General features: G+C 42.4%; 2 protein-coding genes across 3 annotated transcripts; one reads left to right on the forward strand and one right to left on the reverse strand.

The window, feature by feature from the left end:
* Positions 1-328: 328 nt before the first annotated feature.
* LOC107107728 (serine/arginine-rich splicing factor 5) lies at positions 329-4598 on the forward strand. Of its 2 annotated transcripts, none has more exons than XM_015408045.1 (8): positions 329-459; positions 1077-1242; positions 1541-1611; positions 1799-1897; positions 2395-2464; positions 3583-3656; positions 3757-3867; positions 3980-4598. In XM_015408045.1, the coding sequence occupies exons 2-8, from the start codon at positions 1117-1119 to the stop codon at positions 4227-4229; spliced, it is 801 nt and encodes a 266-aa protein (XP_015263531.1). In that variant the 5' UTR covers positions 329-459; positions 1077-1116; the 3' UTR covers positions 4230-4598. The 2 variants fall into 2 exon arrangements, with proteins under 2 accessions (XP_015263531.1, XP_015263530.1); XM_015408044.1 differs by having other exon boundaries at positions 1094-1242.
* A 6224-nt stretch (positions 4599-10822) lies between these two features.
* Positions 10823-20732, reverse strand: SLC10A1 (solute carrier family 10 (sodium/bile acid cotransporter), member 1). Its single transcript, XM_015407972.1, has 5 exons — positions 20311-20732; positions 17770-17980; positions 14732-14910; positions 11132-11332; positions 10823-10967 (listed from the first exon to the last, which is right to left on the reverse strand). Exons 1-5 carry the CDS (start codon positions 20730-20732, stop codon positions 10823-10825), a joined length of 1158 nt encoding a protein of 385 aa, XP_015263458.1.
* Between the last annotated feature and the right edge of the window lie 586 nt (positions 20733-21318).

A 21318-nucleotide genomic window follows, 5' to 3' on the forward strand; every position in this document is an offset into this window, starting at 1 on the left:
AGTAATAGTTTCACACTGCAGAATTAAGCCTTTTTAACACAGAGATGGGTACTGTCTTAAAAAATATTTAACACAGAGTGATGCCCCGACCGAAACGCGAGTTTCTTCATAACCCCTCCATCCCCTTCCCTTTGTCGAAAACGCCCACAACAATTTTTCTAACTGCGCACGCGCAAAGTCCGACCTCACGTGTTTACCTTCCCTCACTCCCGTAATTTAGGCGCCGTCGAGCGCCCTCCCCCGTGGTTCGCCTAGATTGCACCAGTGCTTTCCGCCTATCGTTGAGCGTCAACGGTGTCACGTGGGTCCAGGTTCCATTTTGTGGCGCAGTTAGACACTGGGTTGGTTAGTCGAGAGTCAGTCGTCGCACGGTAAGGTTGAGGGGCGGTGGATCGGCGAGTGTCGACAAACTTCTGCACAGCCAGAGATCTTGGTCTTAATTATCAAGACGTAGTGCAGGTTTGTGAAGATTGAGCGGGTTGCCAGGCAGATTTGGAGTCTGCTGCGAGAGCGAGCTCGGATGGGCGAAGGGAAGGTTGTGAAAATCCGTGTTAGGGGAGCATTTTGGGGCACATTCTGTGTGTGGGAAGGGCATAAGTAGGATTCAGTTTCTTGGGAAGAGCAGATGAGGTGGGTTTTTTATGCTCAGGGTCATGATGTGGGCGTTATACCCGCTACTATGGGTGCGGCTCCGCCGCCATTTTGTGTTGGTGATGGCGTCGGTTTAGTTTTCCAAGCGCGAGAAAGTCAGAACGCATGCGCAGCTCGTTGCCTGTGTAGCTCGATGTTTTGTCATCAAAGGAGGAGGAGCAGATGTGTGGCGTTTTCTGATTGGCTTAGCGAGGGGCGGTGCTTAGTGCCCAGTTCCAATTGGAACCGCAGGAGGTATGAGGGGCTGCCTGGCTCTCTGCCTTTCTTGATGTCAGATTGCGGCAGAAAAAGGCGGAGCAGGGACTGCGGCATAGGCTGGTGGGCGATGCCAATCGCGGCTGACCTATTTTTGCGGCAGCCATCTTTCTGCATTTGTACGGCAGCGACTGAGAGGATCTCCGTTTATGGCTTTTTTCTCTTAACAGCTTGCTTTTTTCTGCAGCTCCCTCCATCTTGAGTGACACCATGAGTGGCTGCCGTGTGTTCATTGGGAGGTTGAATCCAGCAGCCAGAGAAAAGGATGTGGAGAGATTCTTCAAGGGGTATGGACGGATCCGAGACATTGACCTGAAAAGAGGGTTTGGATTTGTGGTAAGTGGAGGTGCCTGATGGATATTCAGCCCCAGGTGGAATGCACAAGCAGTGTTTGAGTGCTTAAATGGATCTTTTTTTGAGGAGAAATACCTAGTGAAACTTGGCTTGTGGACACATCTCTTCTTTTTAGCGGTACTTTTTGTTTCTCTGTGTCTGATATCAAGCTGGCAGTTCACTCTTTTAGAAAGCTTTTGCTGGAGTCTCAGTGAGGTCAACGTTTTAGTTTGTTCATGTAAAGCTGTATTTTAAGTTGCAGTTCAATAAAATTCTAATGCATGTTCTTTCTGTTCCACAGGAATTTGAAGATCCTAGAGATGCTGATGATGCAGTGTATGAGTTGGATGGAAAAGAACTTTGTAGTGAACGGTAAATCTTGAGACTATTTTTCCCCCTAAAGTAAAATGTTTTAGAATATGCAAGCATATTGTGAGGGACAAGTAAACAAGAAGCATTAATGGTCAAGTAACTTGAATCTGTGTTCTAAATTTTGTAAATATGTTTTTGATCCTTATTCACACAATTAAATACAATTATTTATTTCCCTTCTCTCCAGAGTTACAATTGAACATGCGAGGGCCCGTTCTAGAGGTGGAAGAGGCAGAGGGCGATACTCTGACCGTTTTAGTAGTCGGCGTCCACGAAATGATAGAAGGTATGTGCCTGTTAGATCCAGTAGTATGGCTGCATTCAGATGTTGCAACATTTCTGGGTCTGACAGATGCAAATATAGCTTGTCCTTGTGCAATCTGTGTTGGATATCTGCTTATATCAGACTATAACTCGTTTCGGGTTCCTTTTTTCAAGTTCCAATTTGTAAGGCTTAAAGCATGTGTCTGATCAGGGTTTGTTTCTTGAACCCCAAATCGGCATGCTAAACCATGGATTAATTTAGGTTCAGAATCCCATGGGGTGGAAACTAACTCCAGGCAGCCACATTTGGACATTGCAGCAAATAGATATTTTCCTGGGGATTCTGAGACCAGGAGGATTTCAGTGTAGTTCTGTGAAGAAGGTGGTGCACAGGCATGAAATAAGCTGCATTTTGGCTGAGCAGAGACGTCGTCATTGAATGAGGCCTCTTCAGGGGAAGTTGCTTTTGCTTAATTCAGTCTTTAGTGGGCGTAATGATACTACTTTTATTCCGTGCAGAAATGCTCCACCTGTAAGGACAGAAAATCGACTTATTGTAGAAAATTTGTCATCTAGAGTCAGCTGGCAGGTTTGTTATCTCTCTTTAGACTCGGGATTAACTGGTATGTAATGTATATAATATTTTAAATAAAACTATTTTTTATCTTAAGATAAAACATCAAATTTATTAATAGTTAAATGTTTAAATATGTTTTCAAAAGTAGTTTTAATAATAATATTTTAATGTAATTTTACCTTGTTTTCAAAATCTATTTTAACCACTTTAAAAATCCATTTTATTTGCCAGCCTATCTGTGTCGTTGGCCTTATGACGAGGAGTGCCTGTGGGTTATCCTAATCGTTCTGTCTTGGTCACTCTTGGTTGGGCCTGGTTGACTTTTCCAGTCAGCTCCTCCAGTGTATCAGTTGGCCACCTCTAGATCTGTGTTTGCCGGTCTAGACGTAATCGATGCACTTCCTTAAAGTGCCGGGTTGCGGCGATCCCCGAGAGTTAACGAGATCTGATTCCTAAGTTGAGAACTGTTCCTCGTGTAACGCTTCGAAATAAGAGATCCTGATCAAGAGAGTTGAAAGATACGCATTAGGTGGTCGTTGGAATCCTGATCGCAGTAAAGTTGTCCTTGGTGTAACTGCTCAAGCATAGAAAATGTCTGGATCTGCAAGTAGTCTACTAATAGGGAGGGCTGTGCGATTAAAGGCTTCCATCGACTGGGTAGTGTTCTTCAAATGGTTGGCGAAGAGCCAGTCGGGCATATATCATGACGGTATCTTCGATCGCTTAATGCAGTTTGCTGCTTGGCTAGCCTAGGGAAATTTTAATGAAGGTAAAGTAAACTATATTTTTAATGGCATATGGGGCACAAAATAATTGGTGCTTTTGTAAATGTAATGTTTAATCATAAAACATTGCTTCGGAATGCTTTGTTTACAAATAAGCTGCCTTTCATTCCGTTCAGTAAAGTGCATAGAAAAATAATTTAATGTTAAACTTGAGCATTTTGCTTAAAGCAATTTGCTGTTTTCATTTATTTCGTGCCCTGATGTATTCTATCAAATATAGAATTATCTTCAAGTGTGGCATCTGCCACATTTTAATTCTTAACATCTTTTCTTACAGTAGTAATTTTTAATATTATGCTTCAGTGCTGTCTATTCCTTTGTGTAATATATTTGATCTCGTGTTAGGACCTCAAAGACTTCATGAGGCAAGCTGGGGAGGTAACCTTTGCAGATGCACATAGACCTAAATTAAATGAAGGGTAAGCCTCTTGAGAGTATATCTTAACATGTTCTGAAATTATGTTAATATGTAGAATTTTTAAAATCTCTTTGTCAAGCTGATTTGTATCTTTTAATTAGGGTGGTTGAGTTCGCCTCTTACAGTGATCTAAAGAATGCCATTGAAAAACTGTCTGGCAAAGAAATCAATGGAAGGAAAATTAAACTAATCGAAGGCAGCAAAAGACATAGGTAAGAATGCTAGCATGGAAACCAGTTTGTTTATTACGTTTGGTGTAATTAGGATGGAAGTATATGCTGTGTAGAGCCCGATTTTTATGTATTTTGTTTTAACTTTTATCAGTAGGTCAAGGAGCAGGTCTCGCTCTCGTAGTAGGAGCTCTTCGCGGTCTCGCAGCCGTTCTCGCTCCCGAAGCCGTAAATCTTACACCAGATCCAGAAGCCGTAGCCGTAGCAAGTCACGTTCAGTTAGTAGATCTCCCGTTCCGGAAAAGAGCCAGAAACGTGCTTCTTCAAGTAGATCCAAGTCTCCAGCTTCCGTGGACCGTCAGAGATCTCGCTCAAGGTCGAGGTCTGTTGATAGTGGCAATTGAGTTGCCTTGGGGACTTAAAAACCATACTTGCTAGTAGTGATGGTAAGTATGTGACTTCTGGAACAGAGAATGAATGAGGGAGGGAATGGGACTTAACAGCCTTGTATATGCGGACCACAGAAGTTGTTGAACTAATTGTATTGTCTTTTTGATAATCTTTTTCCTGCTCACTTCGTTAAGTCAGAAGTGTATAGCTTTGTGTATATTGGTAGAGCTCTTTATAAAGAATTAATCTTTTGTATTTTAAAAAAACCTGGTTTCTGAACATTTAGTTCTAGGTGTATTCTTGTATTTGGCATTTCAGGGTGTTCAATGTTTGGAATTGGTTACAGAGCTCTATACTGGCTGTTAATAAAGCTTTATTTCAGATTTGTGGTGTTTCCATGCATTGCTTGCTGCCTTGGCCAAATCTAGTCATGTTCGTTGCTATTGACAATAAATTTATTCAAAACCTTGTGTGTCTTTCTTTCTGTAGGCTTTTTTAACTAGGTTGGTTGTTTTAACTGTTAAAGCTGTGTTGACAGTATGTTTGTGCCTGGTATCTTTCTAAGTGTTGGGACAAAGAATTAAGATGCCACATTTCCAGACTCAAGTTCTAGCTGGCTACATACAGAATCATGGTCATACTAGCATATGAAGGTAAAGCTGCTGTCAGATAGGAGTAAGGTACAGCTTGTTAAGTAACTGCTCAACAGCACTTACGTTAAAAAAATCATTTGTACCGTTAAGGCCTTTTGAGTTTGAAGAGTATAATGTAACAAGAAATTGCTATATCTTTTTTGGACGCTTTTTCCAAACTATAGATCTAAAATAAGTATACACGCACACATCCTGTTTCATGATTTGATTTGCTAGTTGCTGTTACTGGGCAAAGTCTACTGAAAATGTAGCTGATGTTTTCTAAGCTGTAGCCGAGGGCAACAGTACACCAGATCAGAAACAGTCGTGGAGGAAGTTGTATACCAAAGCAAAGTTTTGCTCCTTGACACAAGACTCATGCTGGGGTGACTAAAACATCCCATTTATGGGAGAACTTGCCTTGACACCAGGTGGGTCTTTGGCAACAGTCTGTCGTATTGAAAATAACAAGTAGGAACTCACAAGGATTTACTGGTGGTGGAGCGGTAGAGGTACAACCTCTGCGGCGTATGCTATAAGATCCACCTCCTAAAATAGCCATTTTTTCCAGGGGACCTGGTCTTTGTCATATAGCAGAGCCATTAGTTCTGGGTGATTTGGAAGGTGGGGTATGGTATTCCCTCAGTTGCTATTAAACAACCAAAGTGAAATTTCTGTTAGTAAAAGGTGGGAGGGGGCAGGGCCCCTTGCAGAGTGGTTCTGGTCTTTGAAGGATTCATTGAAGCTAGGCTATGGTAGCTACCTCCAGATAGGGGAGTTGTGGAGATTTGGGGGGGGGAGGGAATCTAGGGAGAGCATAGACTTCACCCAAAGTAGCCATTTTCTTGGGGTGGGGGCAGGAGAGAACCCTGTCACCTGGAGGTCAGTTGTAATTCTGGGAGATCTCCAGGTTTTACCTGGGTTGGCACTGCTAGTTCCCCTGAAGGGTGGAGTATGGCATTGTAGTCCCCTGAGGTCCCTTCTTTCCTCAAGACCTACCCCCCCCCTCGCTCTAGTCCCAAAATCTCTGGGAATTTTCTAAAGTAGAATTGGCAACTGTCTGTCCTTCCCACCTACAGCTACCTCCTTTATCTGTTTCTTGATCTCCCCACCCCCAAACAGCTTTACTGAGGAAAATTGATCCTGTTGTGTGGGGCCAGCCAGTGGGCCAGGCTGACTTGCATGGTAGGGAGCCTTCAAGGATTTGTGTAGGGACGCCTCATTTGCTCCTGTGTCATCCTCGCCACCTCCTTTATTCCCCTCTACACCCTCTATACTCCTCCCTTTCTTTCATTCTCCACAGTGATTCACCAACTTTATGTCCAATCTTCAGCTATATTATTTGTAAAGGTAAAGGTTCCCTTGTTTGAAAGCCAGTGGAAATTGACTCTAGGGTTGCGGTGCTCATCTCTGTTTCAAAGCCGAAGAGCCAGCGCTGTTACCTTCCCACCGAAGTGGTACCTATTTATCTACTTGCAATTTGTTGCTTTTGAACTGCTAGGTTGGCAGCTGAAACTAGAGATGGGCGCTCACTCTGTCATGCGGCACCCGGGTCTCGAACCGCTGAACTACTGACCTTCCACAGCCTGCAGTTCAGTGTCTTAACCACTTGAGCCACCGCAGCTCCATATATTACTTGCACCTTAACCTTTTTCTGCAGTAGGGATTTTTATTCACACAGCAGCTTTGTGAGGTGAGTTAGGATGAAACTGACTGGTTAAAATTCACCCAGTGAGCTTCCACAGCCACATAGCTATTTGAACCTGGGTTTTGCGGGGTGGTTCCTGTTTGAGGCAGAAAAGCCAAAATTTTCAAAACATTATAAAAATTAAATAACAATTTTATTACAAATCTGTACAACCTAGTATTCAATGACAGGACCGTTCTTTGGGAAGTTCGGAACCTTAATATTTTCAGATAAGCCTTATGTACTGCGAAGCTGTCTGGAGCAGTAATATTCTTTTAAAGTGTTTTTAACCTTTAGTGCAGAAGTTGCCCCTTTCCTGAGGTTGATACTTTGACATTCTGATTGCCAATGGGGAAAGCATTGTGCAGTATACTGGATCCATTTTTCACACTAGAGTACAGAGGGACTGGAATGCTTGCCCCACACACTGCCAGTTCCTGATCCCTTACCAAATGGCTGTTGATAGGAATAAGATGTAAACCTTAAGTAACTGTCCAGTGACATTTGCACACAAAGCTGTGCTGGGGGGTGTCATTTTTTTTAAAAGAAATGGTGTGAAAATGAGTTCTTCCCAACTCTTAAAAAAGGAGAAAAATTGACTCAAGGACATACCAGGATGGTTAATTATAATGGCCAATATCATGCCCCTATATAAAGTCCAGTCCAACACTGGCCAAAAATACCAGGCCAAAAAAAATTCCATCAGGAGGTCCAGCAGTGGGGCCAGGACACTAGAAGCCCTCCCACTGTTGACCCCCCAAGCACCAAAAATACAGAGCATCACCTGCCCCAGAGTCCCTATCCATACCTTGTGGCTAATAGCCACTGATGGACCTCTGCTCCATGTGCTTATCATTTTGAAGCTGTCCATGCTTGTAGCCGCCACCACCACCTCTGGCAGTGAATTCCATGTGTTAATCACTGGGTGAAGTACTTCCTTTTATCTGTTCTAACCTGAACGCTCAGCAATTTCATGAAGTGCCCACTTCTTGTGAGAAAGGGAGAAAAGTACCTCTATACCTGCTCTATCCCATGCATAATCTTATACACCTTGATCATGTCACCCCTCCGCCGTCCTTTCTCCAAGCTAAAGAGCCCCAAGCTTTTTCTTCATAGGTAAAGTGTTCCAACCCTTTTATCATTCTAGTTGTGCTTTTCTGCACTTTTTCCAATGCTATATCCTTTTTGAGATGTGACCGGAACTATATGCAGTACCAGAACAGTACACTGGGCGGCAGCTCCCAGCGCAGCGGTACAGCAATGGGGAAATGTTTGAGAGTTTCTACTGGCTGTTCAGCCACTTAGCAGTTAAAGGCAGAGAGGCCCTTGGTAAAAATAGGCACAATCTTGTTTGCTTGTTCATGCAAATATTTAGTTTGTCTTTCAGAAACAGATTGTGTTTCATACACAAGTTACCAAGATAATAAAAATAATCTGCTATTTAAAAGTAGGATTACTACAAAAGTCATGGCAGAAGAAGATGCTTGGGGGTTTGTGTGTCATATTCAGCCCCCCTCAGTCCATATTTCCTTTCCTCCCATCACAAAGGAGCCCTGATGTTTTTAAAGCTGTTGTCCCTGTGGAGTGGAATTTCTACCCACATCAGTGGTGGTGATATACAGCCTGAGTTGTCTTTGGCAGTTGTAGAGATACTGCAAATGGATAGAAATAATGATTCATTTCTGCCAAGGGAAATTGTGCTGGCTGTAGTGCTCCACTCCTGAGGTTTTAAATTGCATTAGTTGGAATGTGCAATCTATCCATCAGTCTGTAGTAAATCTTATCAGGGATAGGAGTCCAGTAGTACCAAAAGATGCACTCTGTTAATCAAATTCCTTTTGTCCTTTGTTGAAATACTCTCCTCTGAAATTGGCAGTTTGTACCCTAGAAACAGTACTGCTGTTCGTTGTCACAAAACACTACTGCTGGTTGGCTGGTTTTTTATGTAAGTTTTTAGTACCAAAGAAGCATCCTGCTTCAAAAGTGGTAGAATGCATTCTTTAGCCGCTGCTAATTGTACAAAATAGTGTTAAGGCTGGTATGCTGAAAAACAGGATTTTATTAAATATTTTTAATTGCGTTTGATTTTAGAGTTCTTAAACAGTTATTGCTGTGTGACAGTCTTGAAACCAGAAAACTGGAAAGGTGAAGGCAAAGAGTGAACAAAGGCTGTGTCCTGTGATGTTGACAGCGAACCCACGATTGTCCTCCTCTTCACAGCCATCTAGGTGGCATGTATGTTATGCACAGCTGCTTGTGGTTGGCAAAACTCAGAAATCGATAACCTAAGAATGCTCAGGGTTTTTTAGCATTCCCTTCCTTTAGTATGATCTCTGCTACCTGGTTGATTTCTGCTTCAGTGTTGTCCATAGTGGCTGAATCTGAAACAAAAGATAATAGGAGCCAAATGGAACTCTGGTCTGTTCTCCCATCATGAAAATTAATGCTATATGGATCCTAACTAATATGAGGGTCTCCTTGAAGACAACTTGGGATCTAAGAGGAATCTCAAGGGTGGAGATAAAACACTAGGACATTTTCCTTATTTCCATTGTGTAATAATTTAAGGCTACTGAGCTCTGTGGCTGTGAAAGGAACTCCTTCCAGCTCAGAAGTCTCCCAGAGTACTACAGTTTCATGACACCTTTGAGAGAGATTAACTGCGGTCACACACAATAATTCACTTTCAGTGCAGTTTCCAATTGGATTTTACTGTGTGAACTGGCAAAATCCAGTTGGAAAGTGCATTGAAAGTGGATCGAAAGTGGATTATTTAGGCTGATTTCGCACAAGGAGCTGTGCCGTTGGCACGCCTCCCTTTGCCCTGTTTCCATTGGTCAATTTCCCACTCAAAGCCACGCAGCCGCATTTTGACATACGGCTTTGCCCGATTTCCCTCACGGTTTCATGATCCTGTTTTTTTGAGGATCATGAAACCGTGGGGAAAATTGGGCAAAGCTGCGGGACAAAACGCGGCTGTGCGGCTTCAAGTGGGAAATTGACCAATGGAAACGGGGCAAAGGGAGGTGCACAGCTCGTACAATATCAGTCTTAGTGTGTGTGACCACAGTCTCAGCCTGAACCTTGAATCTGTGAGTACGGTGCAAAGAGGGTACACAGCATGCATACCCAATCCTATTTTCAAACTCTAACCCCACCCCCATACAGGATGGCTTGAATTCTTTGCTTCCATTTACAGCCCTCTTTATAGAAGAGGTGGCCTCTTGCTGTGTGGTGCTTTTCTTTGGTGGTAGTTGGTGTTCACTGAAAGCTGCTTGTCTGGAATCATCAGCAGAAACTCCTTGAACCAGAGGAAAGTGCTCACCACAAGCGGAGGCAGGCTGAGAATCTCAGCTCAAGCTTTCGTGATGCGGCGATTTATGACTTTTTAAAAGCATGGAAAATTTGGTGGGGTGGGGTATGGCAAGGCAAATGGTGTTGATATGGGCAGGACCTGCAAAAATGCATACCTTCCTGTCCACATGGTGTACAAACACACTGCAGTCTTTCCCCAAAGATTGGGTCATGCCACGTCTGGAAAGAATCTTGACATTTATTTATTTATTTATTACAGTGTATTTATTAATTGCCTAATCCCCACAATAGTGGGGTTCTAGGCGATTTACAAGTTTAAAACCATAAAAATATAAGAACATAAGAGACACCAATGTTGGATCAGGCCAAAGGCCCATCCAGTCCAACACTCTGTTGCACAGTGGCCAAAAATACCAGGTGCCATCAGGAGGTTCACCAGTGGGGCCAGGATATAAAACCATATCCAGCAAATTATGCAGTAATTAAGGCAAGTGGCTAACATTTCTTGTAATTAGGGAACAATATCATGTCTATGCTTAAAAAAAATCCAGGTTGAATACCAAACTGGAGCAAAATCTCCATGTGGGGTGCTGATTCCAAGATAAACAAGGGTTAGTTGCCATATAGATGGTAACTGCTGGAAATATTTGCATGTGGCAGAGCTGCTTATAACATGGAATATTTCCGCATCAGTGTGGATGTGCAGTTGTGTTTGAATGGTTTTCATATTGGATCTAGCAGGAAATAGTGGTCTGTTGATAAATACACTGTCTCAAGTAGGATAATTGGCAACAGGGAAGGATAGGTGTGGACATTCCTTTTCTTAGCAACACACCCCTTTATAGACACTGTTGACATTTCCCCCAAATTCTCTCTACAGCCAGAAATTAATTTTATAAAGTTTCGTTTTCCGTGTGCCTGTATCAGGGTTGCCAGCCTTTCAGTCAGCCATGGTAGCTATGAGTTAATCCACTTAGTCTTCCAGTATTACCAGATGGTCAGGTTTGTACCCATGCTGTGAGGAGGTTCCAGGCTGTGCACAGGTGGCAGCTCCAATGTGAATTTTGTGCCCGTCCCAGCTGCAGCCGTATTCTGAAACGAAGCTCACAGCATTGAATCTCAGTAACAAAAGAACTTGTCATGTAATGGGTGAACGCAGAGAAGGGCAGTATATAAATCTAAATCATACATAAAATAAATAAATATATAAAGAACTTTTAAAGTACTATGGCAATTCATAATAAAAGATAATGGAGCAAGAGATGTTTTCTCAAGGTTGTACTTGCCCTTCCTTTGCTTTGTATTTCTGTAACTCCTGAAGATCACAACAAAGAGGAGCCCTTCTCCCAGCTGAAATAGGATATACAGAAGAGGAAAGAAGAAGAGGGGTCCAATGACTTCAGGGGCAAAGGCCAGCTTGAGAATGGTGGAACAGAGCTGCACGTTTTGGCAGCCTGTCTCCATGCAGATTGTCCTCCTGCACCTATCCAGGAAATAGTCAGTCACATGCAGTCTTGCATTACACAGGGGTATATTCTTACATGCACCACTTTGGCAAATTGTGACTGGTTTTCAGAATTGTTCAAGCAGGGGGTTTTGTGGGGTTTTTTACAGCAATGAAATGCCTTTTGCTTGGGTAGAGAATGGGAAACTGTGCTCTAACCTCAGTCACTTCACTGCTGCAGGGAGGCCTTTGAAACCTAGGGTGGCACCAGAGGAAGGATGCAGTTGCCGCTTTAGAGCAACAGGAAATTTGCTAGTTTTACCATTTGACAGACTGCTCCTAAATAGAATTAGAGAGCCCTGTAAACACGTGAATGCCACATAGTACATAATTTCTCACTTACAAAAGACTTTGTTGCCTGCTATAGAATCATTAATGTAAGAATTCAGGCATTTGCTAAAAAAGCACGATGATAGTCCTCATAATTCTGAAGGAAACTTGACTGAAACACTTATGAATGATGGATACAGATGCTAAAATCTGGATACTTGATGAGTTATACTAATAAAATACCTTTATATTGTATGTAGTGTTTCATAAGGCCTTAGAAATCATGGAAACTTTAACATTGAGTTACCAAGACAATATACCAAGACAGCTAAACACAATTCACAGTAAAACATAATTAAAATCACCATCTTAAAACATTAAAAACCCGAGCAGCAGAATAGACTGGCAAACAGCTGTAATTAAAACTATCCTTACTACATCCCAAATCCTTTCTGGAATGAAACAGGGTTTACCTTTTTTCTTTACAAAACTGACCTGTCAAGCTTCCCTGAGGAGGAAATTCCATGGAAGGACCCTTGTGCTGAGAAAATCCTGTTAATCTAATGTCCAAAAAAGATGGGATGCGGACATGGGAAAGCATGATCTCCACGTTTCTTAAGGTATTTGTGGGAGGAGGGTTATACAGGAACACTTGCTAAAATACCCTTGGTATTTGATTTCACTCAGGGATTCGACAGTTAAGGATGACAATTGGAATAGTGCCATGAACTGATTCAGGAGCTGTTGCATTTCCTTCATTATACATTGCTAGTGGCTCACTCCTGCTAACAAATAGGATGCTGCATTTTGAACTGACATTTCCAAACAGTTTTCAAAGGTCTTGTAGAGCAGTTCCAGTCTGGATTACGGATACCAAGGCTTATAACATGGTGACCAGGTCTGGCATCCAAATCTAAGGTGGCAATAAGCATGTTTGTTCATGGCTGCTGCCTGGGTTTCTAGGACCAATGGCAGAATCAGAAGCACCTCCAAGCGTTACACCTGATCTTTCAGGTGGAATGCAGTCATACAAGGCACAGGAGAACCACCACCTCTCAGAACAACCAGACCTCCCACCATTAACATGTCTTGAATAGACTGAGTTTCTCTCTATTCATCCTCATTGATTCATCATGGTTGCTGGGACTTCCAACAACACAATTCTATTGAAAAAGAAGAACTAGTGCAGTCATGAGCTTCCTCTGAAACCTCATTCCAGATGACTTCTCCCAGTTTCATAGAGAATCTCTAGGTGTTAAAAAGCAAGGGGGACAAGATTGAACCCCGCAGAACTCATAGGAGCAATATGTGTGGAAGAGCAGCAGTCTCCCAGCATTAGGTCCTGTCTAATTAGTACAATTGCTTTTTATCAAATTGTGCCTCCAATTTCCAGGCCAGATAGGCCAGAGGGATACCATGAATGATGGTACTGGCAGCACCTGATAATGCATATCAGAATTCCTACATCCTCAATAAATTTTTATAAGGTGGGGTAATGCATCCCTTTTACCAATTAACCACTGTGCTTAGATATCACAGACTGACTGAAGGGAACCTACTCTGCATCATGGTACTATATGATAAATTATGAATACCTGAAGAACAAAGGAAGGCATGCACAGTGAACCCAAAGTTGTGTCTTACTTGATTGTCAGCTTGATAATATATATAGTAACTTGGATTCTCTGGAGCATTTCCACAAATGGAAGGATTTCCATCTGCAGAGTGTGACTTTCTTGCCTGCCCTCTCTTGCTGCAGCCCCAAATGCCCCCTGAAATGGGAGCAACATTTCAGGTTGTGCCAGAAAGGAGCGATCAGGACAATCACCAGTTGGGTGCCAAGATGATTCTGGTGTTTTGCTGACTTCTCTACATATATCTGCAGCCATTATTCAGGGCTCTCTGATGCTTTATTACCAGTAGTGAGCAGGTGGTGGAGCTAGTTGGTAAGGTTAGTGGTGTGAAGGGTATGGTTCTGCCCATCTTGGATGGCATCAGTTTGTCCGGGTCTGAGTCAGTTAACAGCCAGTGCATTTTGTCAGACCCTTGCTTCTGTTTTAAAAAGAGATGGGTGTACTAGCAAAAAAGTGTTTTCTGTTAGCTTTATTTAGCACAGAAGCTAGCCTCCTATCTTATTTTATTTTTTATTTATAATTCGATTTATATTCTGCCAATCTCACCATGCTGATCCCATGCTACAGTGACCTCAAGTATGGACGATTGCAACATACTGCATGGACTTCAACTAGTGCAAAATGTGGCTACTCAACTATTATGGCAACCAACCTGTTTTTCACAGAACTGTTGGAAGTATGGAGTTGGCTGATCATTTGAGTTCCATTCAAGATACTGGTTCTTATCTTTAAAGACCTTCATGGCCTGAGACCTACAAACTTGAAAGACCATCTTTTCCAATATAAACTTCTTTGGAAACTTGGTTAATTGGATCAATTTTTGTGTTTCGTTTCCTTTGAGCAGACTGATTAAGACTGCCAATGCTCAGTGTCAGGCTTTTCAGCTGTGGCTCCTATGTTGTGAAAAGGCATTCCCGAATCAGGCAGATTGATACTCCTTTGGTTTTAAAAAATATTTCGCAGAATCGTTTAAGAGGGCCTATGACTAATTAACCCTGACTTGGATAGCACAGGCTAGCCTGCTCTCATCAGATCTTGGAAGCTAAGCAGAGTTAGTCCTGGTTAGCACTTGGATGAGAGACCAACAAGGAAATCCCAGGTTGCTACGCACAGGCAGGCAAATGGCAAATCACTTCTGTTGGAGTGTCTTGCCTTGAAAATTATGGGGTCGCCATAAGTCAGCAGTGACAGCCCTTTACACACGTAACTATAATTTGATATGAGTTTAGATAGATGTCTCTGCTTTAAAACGGGCATGTGATTTGTTTTTAGATACAAGTCACTTTTTTAAAAAGATACCATTGTTACCCATCTGGGGTCCATCTTGGAGAAAGCAGGTTAAAAATATCCTGACTAAATAAGCAAACTCAGAGCAAATACCCAGCACATACTGCCTCTATAGATGCTATTGGAGTCAGTCCCTGCCTTTAGAGCTCCCAGGCAAAATGAACTGAGATTAGTTAGAGGGACATACTGATCATTGAGGCTGAAGAATGCAGATAGAATGTAGCCCAGGGAGAAGCCAATAAACGGCATTAATGCAGATGTTCCCAGCAGGCGTGGAGAGAAGATGGTCAATATTCCACTTCCAACATTGATCACCGACAGAGCAATTATTGGGACAGATGAAAGAAGCAGAACAATCATACCTGCCTGAAAATACAAGAGGAAAAACAGGAGAGGTACACTCAGCATTAATCAAGATATCTGGAAGCAGCTATGAAATTCATACAATTCCATATATTGCAGCCCCAGAGCAACAGAGTCACTGACTTAAGGTCACCTGGTGAGTGTCATAGTGGACTATGCTTGAACCTAAATTTTCCCAGTCCTAGTCCGACACTCTTAACTATGACACCACAAGGCACGTAAGAGATCTGCTATTAATAACCTAGAATTCCTCTGGCATGCACAAACCAAAAATTGAAAAGGATAATTATGGATCAAGTCTCACATTACTGTGTTACTAATAAACCCTGTAACTGAAGACCAACAAGTATGGATTTGACTGCAGTTCCACCGGAGATGAAAAACATTGGCATGCTTTGCTGTGCACTTCCAGCATGTAGATCTGCCCATGGGGGTACATTTTATTCAACCCATGTCTGGGGTGAGATACCATCAATACATCATTTTATATTGGGCTTCTTTTATAAAATAAATTTGGAAATGACTTGTTTATCCGATAGACTCCCGTCAGATATTGTAATTCCTAGACTTCTCCCATAATATCATAGAGTGTCTTCTTTTGTCTAGCTAGATTCAAGTCCAGTAGCACCTTAGAGACCAACAAGACTTTTGGACTGTGAGCTTTTGAGAGCTTTCAAAGCTCCCTTCATCAGACATCATGGAAACTCTTGTTGGTCTCTAAGGTGCTACTGGACTTAAGAACATAAGAACATAAGAGACGCCAATGTTGGATCAGGCCAAAGGCCCATCCAGCCCAACACTCTGTGTCACACAGTGGCCAGAAATACCAGGTGCCATCAGGAGGTCCACCAGTGGGGCCAGGACACTAGAAGCTCTCCCACTGTTGACCCCCCCCAAGCACCAAGAAGACAGAGCATCACTTGCCCCAGAGTCCCCTATCTATACCTTGTGGCTAATAGCCACTGATGGACCTCTGCTCCATATGCTTATCTAATTCCCTTTTGAAGCCATCCATGCTTGTAGCCGCCACCACTTCCTGTGGTAGTGAATTCCAAGTGTTAAACACTATTTGGGTGAAGAAGTACTTCCTTTTATCCGTTCTAACCCGACCGCACAGCAATTTCATGGAGTGCCCATAAGTTCTTGACGATGGCAGTAATAATCATAATACAGCCCTCATGGCCGATAAGGGAAAGTGTTCCAACCCTTTTATCATTCGAGTTGCCCTTTTCTGCACTTTTTCCAAAGCTATAATATCCTTTTTAAGGTGTGGTGACCAGAACTGCACACAGTATTCCAAATGAGGTCGCACCATTGATTTATATAGGGGCATTATGATATTGGCTGATCTGTTTTTAATACCCTTCCTAATAATCCCCAGCATAGCATTGGCCTTCTTTATTGCAGTCACAAACTGTCTCGATATTTTCAGTGAGTTATCTACTACAACTCCAAGATCTCTCTCTTGATCAGTCTCTGCCAGTTCAGACTTGAATCTAGCTGTTCTTTGCACACCAACAGAGCTATCCTCTGAAACTATTCTTTTGTCTACTTCACTTACTTTATCATTAACTATCACATCCTCATGGGTTATCTTACCTGATGTAATCTTAACACAAACACACACACCTATGCTAAAAATGCTTTATCAGGAGATCTTGGATTGGATTCCGTGAAAAATTAACATTGGAGGTTGATTTTTGCTGATTCTTCCTAGTGTAAATCTTTGATGCTCCCCCATGCTGTTTTGGGGGATCCCCAGTCCCCCAGGAGCAGCATTTAAGGGTATTGTATACGGCAGAGGAAGGTGTGGAAGTCACAACTAACAAATAGAAATTCCAAGCAGAGATTTACCATAGGATCCAAGCTATTTAAATCAGGGTGGGCTCCAAAAGTTAACGTTTGAGTATCTTTTTCCCCCAGTCAGAGTTTCTTTGAACTTTTACATGAAAGCCTGAGAGAGTTTCAAAGCAGGATAATTCTCAGCTAGTCGCATGGATTGGGTTGGATCCAAATATCCATTGGTTCAAGGCATGTGGATTGTTGCTGCATTCCCTTCTCCCCAGCATTCAGTTCAGACCAATGGGCCCTCTCAGCTGTGGGGTCTTGTGAACAAAAATTCTACTTTGTGAGCTACTGGCATTAAAGTTGTGAGCAAGTGATTTGGCTACTGCATAAATCAGTTTGCTCTGGAGCCATCCTTCCTGAGCTAAAACAAAAATCTGAGCTGGAGTCTAAAAAACTGTGAGCTAGCTCACACTAACTCAGCTTGGAGGGAGCACTGATTCAGACCCAAGAAAGGTGATTCTTGGGGGTCTTGGCTTGGGACTGATGTGGATGAACAGCCACGCAGGTTGGGGGACTGGTCTAAGAAGGAGGAAGGGGCAAAATAGTTACCTCTTCTGTCTTTTGCAAATGCAGCTTTGCTGATAGGAATCAAATTTCCTGGGGCCAGGAAGGACTGCTTGTATGAGGGAAATACAAAGAAGAACTGCATCTGCCAGTGCTTTCCACTGACCAAATGCTGGACCAGTTGTTACTCATTATGTGGAAATATGGGCATGTACGGCACTGACCAAAGGTTGAAGCCTTCCTCCAGTCTAACAAAACTCCTTCATCTTACAGTTGAGGACAGAATTGCCACTTAAGTTGAAGACTGTAGAACTTTCTCCACCCAAAGATTGGATACATGCCATGGTATGCACTCATGTCTTTGATAATAGATACTTTAAAACTCTGTTCAGTCAGTTCAGAATAAAAGCATAATTTAGGACAGTTTAAATGCCATAAAACAGGACATTCAAAATCAAGAGGCTCCTATTTTTGTATATTGCTTTAAATTTGCTCCCTACTCCCACTTACCTTAACAAGGATGCGAGCACACTGAGGCTTCTTTTCATTTAAGAAGACGCCCAGAGCACAGGGGATAAGTGTCATGACCAGGGAAATAACAATCCCTTTGTAAGGCACTTTGGTCTCCAGATGACCTTGGTACAAGCCTTTAGTGTAGAGATACAGCAGAAGAGGCATCAGGCCAAGGGCCAAGAGTGTTGAGCACGCTGTCATCACAATACTGAGGCAGAAAGAGCAACAATAGAATGAAGGAATTAATTGTAGGATAGTCTTTAGAATGCCTAAACTTCATCTCACTTCACTCATCGTTGACCCTTTAATATACTGGAATCTGCTGGGATTAGAATTAAACACCGTGGATCAATCAAGGCAAAGGTGTTTACAGACCCAAGAATTCATTTATTCAAAGTGATGGCAAGGCTGGTTCCTATGAATGGACTGTGATAGTGGCCACTGCAAGAACTTAAACTATTGGTATGAGAATAATGGTTTTGTGTGGGAAACGGAGTCACTAATTTTGTTGCCACCCCAAAATGACTATGAAAAGGCTGCAATGGGGAGTGGCAATCATAAAAATGGGAGTTTCCAAGCCAAACATTCTTCTGTGATGGGAGAGCTTCTTCTCAATTGGCACTCCCCGCAGATCCAAAGTCTTCTGAAATACCTTACTGCTCCTATGAGGAGGAGGAGAACCAAGGTTGGCTATTTGCTTTGTGGAGGAGGGGTACCACAGCATTCATGTGTACTTTGCAGGGGATCACTGGTGTAACAGCTAATTCATTCTTTAATACTTGGGATGTGCATTACTGGAATCACTGAAATTATTATATCGGTTATCAGATTTTGAATTTGTTCATAAAAACATTTAATCTTACCGCAGTGACAGCTGAGTGTCATGTCCTGTTTCTTGTATTCTATCCAGCTTATAGTATTTAGGATTGAACATAATTTAGAGAGAAGCTGTGACACAGCCTACGGCTATGCACATGCAGCCCCCAAAATTCTGGATGCTGCTGCACATGCATGTGATGTGACAGCTAGCAACTGTATGGCCTTTTCTCTTTAAAAAGCCAGAAAATCTCCCAAACAAATCTTGCATATGCACTGCATGGTGGCATTACCAAATGCATGATGTGCACAAAAATAATCAACACAGTACAAAATAGCATTCTGGACAGATAAAATGCACATTGCAGTTTAATGGGATAGCAAATCTTCCATGTAAGGTTGTATACATCAGGCTGTGATAAGGCCAGTGCAAGATAGAGTGGCTTGCTGTTAGAGGTGATATTCTGAGTTATATGGTAACTGCCTCAGTTCTAGCTAATATTGCCAAAAATTCAGAAACTGCTGTAAGAAAAACACTATCTTGCTGTCCCCCCCCCCTGTACAACTCACAGTGTTTTCGTACAAGGAACTATTGAGGGCCGGTTTGAATTTAGAGACATGGCTGGCTCCAGAGGCTGGCAAGGAAGGGCAGCTGCCAAGATTCTGAAGCAAACAGGGTTCCCTGGATAAAACTGTTAAACAAAAACACCACATGGCATCCCGCCCCCCCAACATTAAATAGGCTTGCTCCCCCCCACACACCATTTCTCGAGCAGAGAATTTAGTTCAGGGACTTACTTCTTATTTACTCATTTTTAGTTTCAGAGGTGGGAAGACAACAAAACATTTCAGCAGAAGGCAAGGCTCATTGGATTTAGTAAGGATTAAACTGCATCAAGCAGTGTATTCTAATAGTTTTTGTTACAACTTACAGGTAACGTTTTATGCCATAATTACTAGAGATGTAGGTGCTCCAGAAAACAAGTGTTACTCATATTCCTCTCCCCATCTTCCCTATGTGCCTCCCTCCTCTTGATGAATGATGGAGCCCATTGATGAACTCTTGCCCAGGACCCCTACAAATCTAGAAGCTAGACATGGAATACTTGACTTCAAGTTCAGACTATCCTTGACTTTTGGGGCACATTAGAAAGTTTGCTGCCAAGTTCAACTGTAAAATAGGAATAACATCTTCCTACTTCCCAGAGTGGCTTGTGAAGACGATGAAATGTTGTGATTCATCCTGAGAAAAGAGCACACAACTAACGACATAGGTACTCATGATGGGATGTGAAGGACTAAGTACTAGGACAAATGGCCTTCTGTTCCTGAATGTCTTCAGTTCTTTTGATTTACCTTACATGATTATTGACCTCTCAGTACCAGTGACTACCTCTAAGTACCAATAACCTGACCAGGAGAAGGAGAGTATAGAATAACATATTGGCTTGCATGCTAGTTCCTGTCAAGCACCACATGTCCCAGTTCATACTCTGTCTGAATAAATCTTGGAAGGTAATGTCTACAGTTGCCTTATCCTACTATCATCTCCATGTTCCATACTACTAGTGAACAGTTTGGATTACAATCCTTACTTCATCCTTAACCATGCACTGGAAGATATCCTTTTAGTCAGCCAAGAAACCAGTTAAAGCAGCTGTGCCACTCACTGTCTAGTATCACTTTCGTATATTTAGTATCATTAACACATGCACTGCTTACCTGAGGTTCATGTCTCCTTTTGATGCCAGACTGAAGACGTTGGAGAGACTTCCACCCGGGCAGCAGCCACAGATGAGTACAGCCAGTGCCTCAATAGTGTCCAACTGGAACAACTTACCCAGGGCAAATGCTGTCAAGGGCATTATTCCATACTGGCATACCACAGCGATAACTACCCCTTTGGGTTTCCAGAAATTAGCCTTGATCTTGGATATCTCCATGGTGCAACCCAATGATATCATGACAATGATGAGAACAACAATCAGAATACCATTCAGGGCATAGTCAGTAGCCCTTTGGCCAAAGGCAAATGGAAAGGTGAAATTAGGTAGACAGATATTGGCTGATGGTATTGGCTTCCAGTATTCTGGAGTGTCATAGGTATCACTAGTGTCAGCTGGTGAGGCTGTGATCTTAGCCATCACTTGCCCTGCAGGAGTTGACAAAGGAAGGAATCCAGATAAAAATGTCGAAGCCATGCACAAGATTGTGCTTACAGTCATTGTAGTGATTCTGTGAGTAAGGAAAGCTCTCTGCATACGCTCAGGAGGACTCTAGTATGAACTAGTTCTTCAACAGGTGGTAGGTTAGTATTAAGAGCAGGTTCCGTGATTCAGCCCTAGCTCAATGTCAGTCTTCTCTCTTACTCTCTAATGTTCATATTTCAAACAGAGAAATTGACAAGGATCTCAATGGTACTTACAGAACTTAACTTTCATTAGAATGCTACCATCTTATGCCAGATCAATGCCTGCCTATTGTGTAGGAGTTTAGGAGTTTCAGAGGTCTCAGCACCAAGCATAATGGGAATAATTAAGTCCGTTAGCACTATAGCTTCCATTTTGCAGCCACACACTCATACTTTCACACAAACACATTAAATTACAAATTTCAGATAAATTAATATACCTGGGACTAAAGTCTACTTACAAGGCTTGATAGTGTGTTTACACTCTCAAGGCAGCCACATCTTGCTTGACCTGTTCATAACCAAGTTCTTCAAGAGGT

This window comes from Gekko japonicus, unplaced genomic scaffold, assembly GCF_001447785.1.
Source record: "Gekko japonicus isolate JY-2015 unplaced genomic scaffold, Gekko_japonicus_V1.1 scaffold1, whole genome shotgun sequence".
In the NCBI taxonomy this organism is placed as follows: Eukaryota; Metazoa; Chordata; class Lepidosauria; order Squamata; family Gekkonidae; genus Gekko; species Gekko japonicus.